At 46.7% G+C, this 8,614-nt stretch overlaps 1 protein-coding gene across 1 annotated transcript in view; it reads right to left on the reverse strand.

Moving 5' to 3' along the window:
• BCL2A1 (BCL2-related protein A1) overlaps positions 1–6,645 on the reverse strand; it is a 9,260-nt gene extending 2,615 nt beyond the window's left edge. Inside the window, exon 1 of the mRNA XM_012660093.1 lies at positions 6,068–6,645. Coding sequence (XP_012515547.1) covers positions 6,068–6,526 — 459 coding nt within the window. The 5' untranslated portion in view covers positions 6,527–6,645. The remainder of the gene's footprint in view (positions 1–6,067) is intronic.
• Between the last annotated feature and the right edge of the window lie 1,969 nt (positions 6,646–8,614).

Raw genomic sequence — 8,614 nt, forward strand, 5'->3', positions numbered from 1 at the left:
AATGATTAATGAGATATTTTATTCTCTTTTCATACCAAGCCTTCAAAATCTGATGAGTTTTTAGGACTTACGGCGCATCTTAGTTCAGACTGGCCGCGCTGCCATCACTCGGTGGCCGCAGCCACTGGTGGCCACCTCAGTGGACAGCAAGGACAGCTCCAGAGGACAGAAAGTCCACTTTTTTTTTCTTTCTTTCTTGTTCAATTGTCTGGCATTGATTTCAATGCGTTTACATTTTAATATAAATTGTGCTAAATTGTAAACTGTTGTACTGAAGATCACGAGGACTCACAGGCAACTCAAAGTAAACCAGCACCTTTGAGCCTCTGAGAAGGTTGGTGACTGTTCCCATTACAATTCATTCACTTTGCGATCAGAGTTTAAAAAAATACAGGAAAAAACAGAATAACCCAATGAACTGGACACTGTATTTAATTAGTTTATAATCTGAAATTATGGATTATATCAGTACCTCCTCACTGAAAAGTGCCTCTGAGGCCACTTAGCCTAATGCCCTCTCTTATCGTGACAAACAAGGAAACTGAGGCCTGGGGAAGTAAGCTGCCTAAGGCTGCCCAGCTCCTCAGTGCCTAGACCTGGACTGGAGCGCAAATCCTCCTCCCCTCTCCGCTCCAGGCATTTCCAAGAAAACACCAGAAGGATTAGAAAATTGTTAAAATAATTTTTTAAATGTTCACTTGGCAAACATTCGCTCTGCATCTTGCGAGTTCCAGAACCTGGGGTCACAGGTGCCTCCGGGTGGCTCGTAGCCCAGTGTGGCTAATGCTGACAACGAGCCACGCGTAATTCTCTGGTGCGGGAGAGACCTGAGAGCCGGCAGCGCCCGGGAATCACCTTCATGAGCTTCCGCGGCAGAGCAGACGGCAACCGGGCGGGGGTTTTCCGCCGACGGGACTGCCTAGGAAAGCGGCCTTCTGCCTGCGTGCGGAGCGTGGAGTCCTGCTCTGGGACACGGGCTGTCACGCCCTGGCAGAGGGAGGAAGTGGCTCCCGTCTCTCCTTCCTCTCCCCCCGCCCTCACACGCTCAGCGTGTTTCCCGTACATTCTAGGTTTGTCTTCACCTCATTGCTCCCTTCCTAGAATCTTCATAAACCCCACGTTTGGTGAGTATAATGGGGCCCTCTGAAATGATTTTATTATTATGACAACGATCATTGTCTATTATGACTGGGCAATGAACATGTCATCTTATGTACATTCAACTTCTAAAGTAAAGACAGTGAACAAAGGGAAAAATTGGCCACTTCAGCTAGATGAAGATTAACATTTTTAAAAAAACTATAAAAAACAAGAATTAAGAGAACAGCAGACTAGGGAAATATTTGCATTACTATGAAAGAGTTCATTCAAATGTAAGAGAAAATCATCAAACCCATAATAGTTAAAAAGGAAAAGGCCATGGTAAAGAAAAACGTAAATTATAAAAAAGTATATAACTCAACATTACTAGCAGTTAAAGAATTGTGCATTTTTAACACAACCTTACTAGTTTTTAGACCTATTAAATTGACCTTGTTATGTTAAACCTATTAAACACCCCAAATTATCTTTAACAGTGCCGACCAGTGCTGATGAGGCGGTCGCGACACTCCCTGGATATGAGGCGGTCCAGCGTGCGTGGGCAGCGCGATGGCGTGCACGTCTACAAACAGTCGTGCCACAGTCGGGAATTCACTGTGAGGCCGTCTCCTAAAACCCGGGGTGGGTGCACTGGGGAAACAGACCCCTGCTTAGCACTGAAGCGTTATTTCTAAAAGGGGAAACCTGGAAACAACCCAAGTGTCTCAGAACTGGGAATTCGTTAAGTGAATTACAATGCAGAATCTCCTGCCGACGCTAGAAATGCACGCAGGGAGCATGAGAGGCAGCGTGGGACATATTTACAGGATAATGTCACGTGAAAACCTCTTCCGTGTACCCGAATTATAATTACATACGGTGTCTGCACGGGGAGATGTTAAGGTAGTGAGAGTGATTTCTTTTTCTTTTCAAAATATTCTTTTCAAATATATTCTTTTCCAGTATATTTCCTTTAATGTCGCTATTTATATATCTTAAAACCATGAGATACAAATAACTATACAAATAAACATTCAATGTCCTGTCAGTAATGTGGCAGCAGACAAAGAATGCTCAGGTCTGATTATTTCCGGGAACAGTGATAGTGTGTTAATTCGGCTACCTTGAGTTTCAAGAGAGCCTCAAGCATAAAATAATATACTGTAGCACTAATCCAAAGAAAATCAGAACCTCGGAGTTTTTTAAAGACGTAGGCGAATACCGTGATGTTAGTCCCACTTCTCTGGAGATTATTCGTTCATTGATTTGTTCAAGAAACATCCACTGAGCACTGACCACGTGCCGGGCACGGTTGAAAGCACTGGTGAGCAAAGCTGGAAGGATCCCTGCCCTCGCTGAGCCTGGACTCCCGTCTCAGACACAGACAGACAGACAAGCAAGTAAATACATAACGGGACACCCGGTTACGAACGCGGTCGTGAAGGAAGTGGTGGCTGCGGGGACAGGGGCCGTGGCGCTATCTCAGACGGGCGACCGAGGAAGCCTCCTCTGAGGGGCAGCCTGGGAACAGAGACCCGAGCGAAGGGGAGAGGGGAGCCGTGCGAACTTCTAGGGGACGTTATTCCGGCAGAGGCGAGAGCCAGAGCAAAAGCCTCGAAGGCGGAGCGGGCTTCGCTCACCCAGGGAGGCTCGGAGCCGCGGAGCCCAGGAGACTCGCGGACGGCGAGATTCGAGGCAGCCGGAGGCCAGATCCGCAGGGCTTTGAGTGCAACAGTCAGGACTGTGTTCCTTTGTTCCCAGGTGAAGGGGCATCTGGGAAGATTTTGATTAGGCCAAGACATTATCTAATTGAAATTTTCAAAATGTCTCTCGGACTGCTATGTGGAGACCAGATCACAGCAGGTGCAGGACGGAAGCAGGGAGACTGGCAGGTGGCTACAGACACCGCCGAGCGAGAGAGGAAGGTGGCCCCACGTGCGCTGCCCATGCACAGCCACGATCTGCTGAAGGGAGTGGACGTGGGCTGCGCGGGGACAAACCCAGGTCTATCTGATTCAGAGTCGGTGCTCCTCGTAGCCACACTGCCCTCACACACCGCGTTCCTGAGTCACGGTTTCTACAAAGTTTCCAGGCACTTTTAAAACCTAATTCGATGATAGATAGTGTGTTTTATGATAGGTGATTTGGGGGGACTTTTTCAGGAGGGTAGAAAGTGAGAAGCTGGGGCTCACATCTTGGTAAGGCTGCGAATGCCTGTTCTGCTCTTCCCCTTCCCGTGGGCCACCTGACTCTGCTAGCACAGGCCTGTGACGTGTCACTTCCCCTGCACCGCGTCACTCAAGAGTGAGCTCATTCATTCGAGCAGAGCCAGTCAGCCTCACGGTGAAGGGAAGGGAACGGCGCCAGGCCAGTGTGCGCTGACTCAGAAAAGTGCTGCCTGTCGTCGACAGAGTCAGCGTCTGGTGCAAGCTGGGAGAAGGGCGCTGAGATTGCTCTGAAGTGACGTCTTAGAGAGTGTCTCTGTCGCGTCTACAACCCGAGCTACTCCGGTACAGCAGAGAGAGCTTGGGACCTTCAGGAAGGCTGAGAATGTGTGGGCAACGTGCGTGTTTTACCGCTAAGTGGACCAGGCTCACACGGCCACACTCATGCTTACCGACACCTGGGCCACCCCCGGAAGATAAGTGTGCTTCTAGAAATTCTCAGAGACAATTCCACACCCTCTGCGGATTATGAGTTCCAGGAGCTCACAACATTTACTGTGAAGTTGTTAACTTTTTTTTTTTTTTTAGATAGGATCTTACTCTGTCACCCAGGCTGGAGTGCAGTGGCATGATCATAGCTCACTGCAACCTTGAATTCCTGGGCTCAAGCCATCCTCTTGCCTCAGCCTCCCGAGTAGCCAGGACTATAGGTGCGCGCACCACACCCACATAATTTTTGTAGTTTCTGTAGAGACGGGGTCTCGCTATTTTGCCCAGGCTGTTCTCAAACCCCTGGCCTCCAGCGATTTTCCTGCCTCAGCCTCCCAAAGTGCTGGGATTACAGGCGTGAGCCACCACACCCCACCAAAGTTAAATATTTAAATAATATCTATAGATGTGCAGGAAGGCATTAATCAAAATGGAAAAGGCATCTAGTAAAAGATTAATAAATGAATCAAATGCATCAAACTTTTAAACATTCATAATGACAAATCTATAGTTTTGTTCTGTTTTGTTTCAATTTTAAATTTTTTTAAAGTACAGAGATAATAAAAGTTTTGAACTTTTTACATAGGAAAAGACTAGTCAATTCAGATGCCTTACAGAAAAGTTAACATTCAAAAATCACGTATAACTCCATAGTTGGTTTTGTGACTAAAGGGGAGAAATAATTATTTTTAAAGTTAGCAAAATTCTAACCATATCAGGGACCTTATAAATTTCAAACAACAGATTTATGACACATATTACATGAAATCTATAGTTTTAAAAGATAATCAGCAAACTAGAAGATATCTGCCACATATATAAAAATAATTTGTATCCAGAATCAAAAAATTCCTACAAATCAATATAAAGAGACAACATAATAGGTAAATGGGCAAAGATATAAACAGGCAATTCTCTGAATAAGAATCAAATGGTCAGTAAACATATGAAAAGATGCTCACCATGAAAAGGTGCTTAACCTTACTAATAATCAAGGAACTGAGAATTAAAACAAAATCAACTAGGTATTTTTTAGCCCAACAATTTGGGGAAATTACGACGGATGCTACAACCTCCTGTCAGCCAGCTGCAGTGGGAGAACACTGGAGACTCCATCAGGCTGGTCCTGAGGGTGTGACTCGGCCGAGCCACCTTGGAGGGCAAGGATCAAACACATTTAAAATGCACACGCATGTGACCCAGCAACTCTACAACCCACACCCAGCCTGGAAACACACACGCACAAGGGCAGGTCTGTGAGGCGGTGGACACTGAAGCCTTGTGTGTGACAGCGAACTCTGGAAATCACCTAAACACCCTGTCTGGCCACGTCCGGCCCGGCAGCTAGCAGGGCCCCTCGACAGCATTGACCTACAACAGAAATGTGTATAGCACTCTTTAAAACGTGATTTGAAATATGCTTGGGTGAAAAAAAGGTTGCAGAATAAGAACCATGCACTATTTTTACATATAAAAATATTTACAAAGAAGCGCTCTGCATATTTTCTATGAATATATTCCATAGGCATGTTTTGCACATAGAATAATTGGTAGCAGTGGTTATTTCTCAAGAGGTGAGGGCCAGGATTGGGGTGGAGAGAGGGTCCGTGGGAAATAAGCACTTTAAAAAGTAAGTATTCAGTGCGTTGGGAAATAAAAGAAAGAAAGAAAGTGTTTGCATCCATCTGTGAAAGGCTGCTTAGCAACACGCGTTCCAAGGCAGGCCCCTAGATAGTCTTGGTTTTTTGAGACACTGATAATAGAGTGAATTTTTATTTGAAAATTCTTGAATAAAAGTTCTTGCTGGTGGTACAGCACACTATTTTTTATCAACAAGTTTTTACAGCCCAGAATTTGTTATACAAGAAAACTGGGGAAAAAATCAATTTGTAAATAATAAACTTGAAAAAATTTATACCTGTCTCTTGCAACCTGATAAATTCCTAAATATAACAGCGTCTAATAGCAACTCTTTCTGTGCTAATTCTACATTGCCATGACAACCATAGCACAAGCTACGTACTAGACAGAGTGTCTGCACTGTTGGGTCTGAAGATGCATCGGCGAGGCGCTTCGTTAGTCCCCAAACCTCACTACGGTAATTTACACTGTTGGGAGTAAAAACTGGAAACACAAGTATTTTCCAACTATAAAGTTCTAGGACTCACTGGAAATGAGCCAGGAAGTATATTTTTATTTTAAAAATTAAAGCAAACCACCCAAGGAAAATAGTATTCTTAGGCAGGTGCCTTGCCGTTGTTTTAATGAGCAAAGAAACTATGAATTTCTATTTCACAGTAAAGAACAACGAGGAATGTTTCCATGACACATACCCAGCCTCCGTTCTGCCGTATCCACTCTCCTGCGTTATTCGTTATGAACTCAGCAATAAAATAAGAAATCTCCTTGTAAGTATCCACATCCAGGGCAATCTGCTCTCGTAGAAGTTTCTTGATGAGAATACCTCCGAATGCAAACACGGTCACAATCCTTCCCCAGTTAACGATGCCATCTTCAAATTCCTTTTCCATCACTTGATTGAATATCGTTCTGGCGGCATCTATGGACGCCACATTAACATTGTCCAAGCATGCTTTCAGATTCTTTTCGACTTCGTTTTGGACGGAGAAGGCAATGTTTTGCAGCACTCTGGACGTCTTGCTCGGACCGGACCCGGGCTGCGGAACCCGCAGGACGTACTGCAGGTAGTCCTGGACCAGCCTGTGGGTGTATCCAAACTCACAGTCAGTCATCTTCTGCCTGGTGCAGAGCAGAGTCTCGAGCTGGGGCATCTGGGCGGTGATGAGGCAATTTGAAGCAAACGCTCACAGAGCTTGGCCGGGTTGTGACACGTGATTATATATGCGGACTCGCAGAATTTCTGTTTGCATCATGCTGTAGTGTCCTTCCTCCTAGACACTGTCCTGCGTAGGCTGCATGTGAAAGAGAAAGAGGAAAGCACTTCAGAGAGGCCACTTCCTCATCCTGTGATTAATGCAGCCTCAGCTGTCTTCAGTGCAAGGATACAGAGAAATTAAGATCCTCGCATGTTGCTGGTGGGAATGCAAAATGAGTCAACCCCTGTGGAAAAGTCTGGCAGTTCCTCAAAAAGTTAAATATAGAATTACCAAAAGACCCAGCAATTCCATTCATAGGTATATACCCAAAGAATTGAAAACCAGATACTCCAATACTTACACACAAAAGTTCATGGCATCGCTAGTCACAGCAGCCAAGAGGCGGAAACAACTCAAATGTTCATCAATGGATAAGTGAATAAACAAATCATGGATCATTATTCAGCCGCAAAAAGGAGCAAAGTATGATGCGGCTGCAACAGGGCTGAGCCTCAGAAACATCACGCCGAGAGAAAGAAACCAAACAGAAAAGGTCACGAATTACGCGACTCCGTTTCTGTGCAATGACCAGAACGGCTCAGTCCACAGAGACAGGGGGCGGGTGGGGGTGCCAGGAGCCGAGGGGGCAGCAACTGCTCAGTGGACACAGGCTGCGCTCTGCGTGTGAAGACGTTTCGGACCAGGAAGAGGCGGTTGCTGCGCAACATTGTGAATGGACCAAACGCCATGAACTGTTCCCTTTAAGATGCTCATGTGAATTTCACACGCAAAATGCAGTCCAGAAAGTAAGTCAGACTAGTGAAAATCTGGAGTGAAAACTAGAGAACAGCCTGGCAGCGGGACAAGAGCGTCTCAAGGTCGCGGTAGCAGAACCACCCTGACGCTTTGAGTAACTGAGGAAGGGTGAGGTGAGGAGAGGAGAAGAAATTACCTCCTTCCATCTTCACCTGCCATTTACTCTAGAATTTCTGACCGAAACAAAGCTCTAGTCTAAGCTGACGATTCATACTCTCGAGTCAAGTAAACTATCCAATGCACGGATCAGAAACTGTGGGACCAGAGAGACCCCTGGGCTTGGAGGCCGTGGGCTCAGGCCCGGCCAAACCTCCTTCCCTTGCGCACGACCTGCCCCAGGTCTGTGCTCAGCCTATAGAACGAGGCACCACACGGCGACCTCAGAAGACCGAGGTGAAGTTCAAAGAGATGATCTGTGTAAACCACCCATCACCACGCCTGGTAAATGCAGGTGCTTAATCAGTGCTAGTTCCCATCATGTTTATGAACCAACGGGGAATTTGTCTTCCCAGTTATCTCTTTACCTAGCAAGCGTGCGATTTCATAAGTGCACAATCTGAAGTGAAATGCAAATCTCACTGTGTTTAGCTTTGGCAGCAATCCTGAGAAAAGCTATGCAGTGGGTGGAAGAAAAAGGAGACAACTCCTGTTCCCCGGAGAGACTGAATTCCCTTTTTTTTCCCACTCCATATGGAGTGAGTTTGATTCTTTGCGTCGGTGCCTACGAACAGCTACAAACAGGAAAAAAGCTTTGTACATAATTTGCGTTTCTGAACTATCACCGTAGGATTAGGGAGGAGAGGAGAGGCGCTACCCGATTGGGTGGCAGCCGGGAAAAGGCACCTCTCAGACCCGCTGCGGGAGTGGGGCTGACCCAGGGCCCAGCTGCTGGCTGCGAATCCGCCACTCGCTTTGCACGAGGCCCCGCAGGCTGCTCCCGACCAGTGACGGAGCAAAGCAGGAATACGAGGCCCTTCCTGCAAGTCAGCCTCCTTGGGCAGGTAGCTTTGCTTCAACGACTCCCCACCGGCTTTGCCAAAACGTCCTTAGACGGCGCTGCCATCAAAGACTCTCCCACGCCGTCTTCCTTCCTCCTCTCACTGCCCCACCGGGCCGTCCACCGGCAGTCTGGCAGCTCGCGGCCTCATTGTCCCCAGTAAATCTCTTACGCGTCTAATCCCCTCACGTCTTCCTCTTGGGGTACCCAGGCTGACGTGGGACCTGCAT

This window comes from Propithecus coquereli, unplaced genomic scaffold, assembly GCF_000956105.1.
Source record: "Propithecus coquereli isolate 6110/MARCELLA unplaced genomic scaffold, Pcoq_1.0 Scaffold655, whole genome shotgun sequence".
NCBI lineage: Eukaryota > Metazoa > Chordata > Mammalia > Primates > Indriidae > Propithecus > Propithecus coquereli.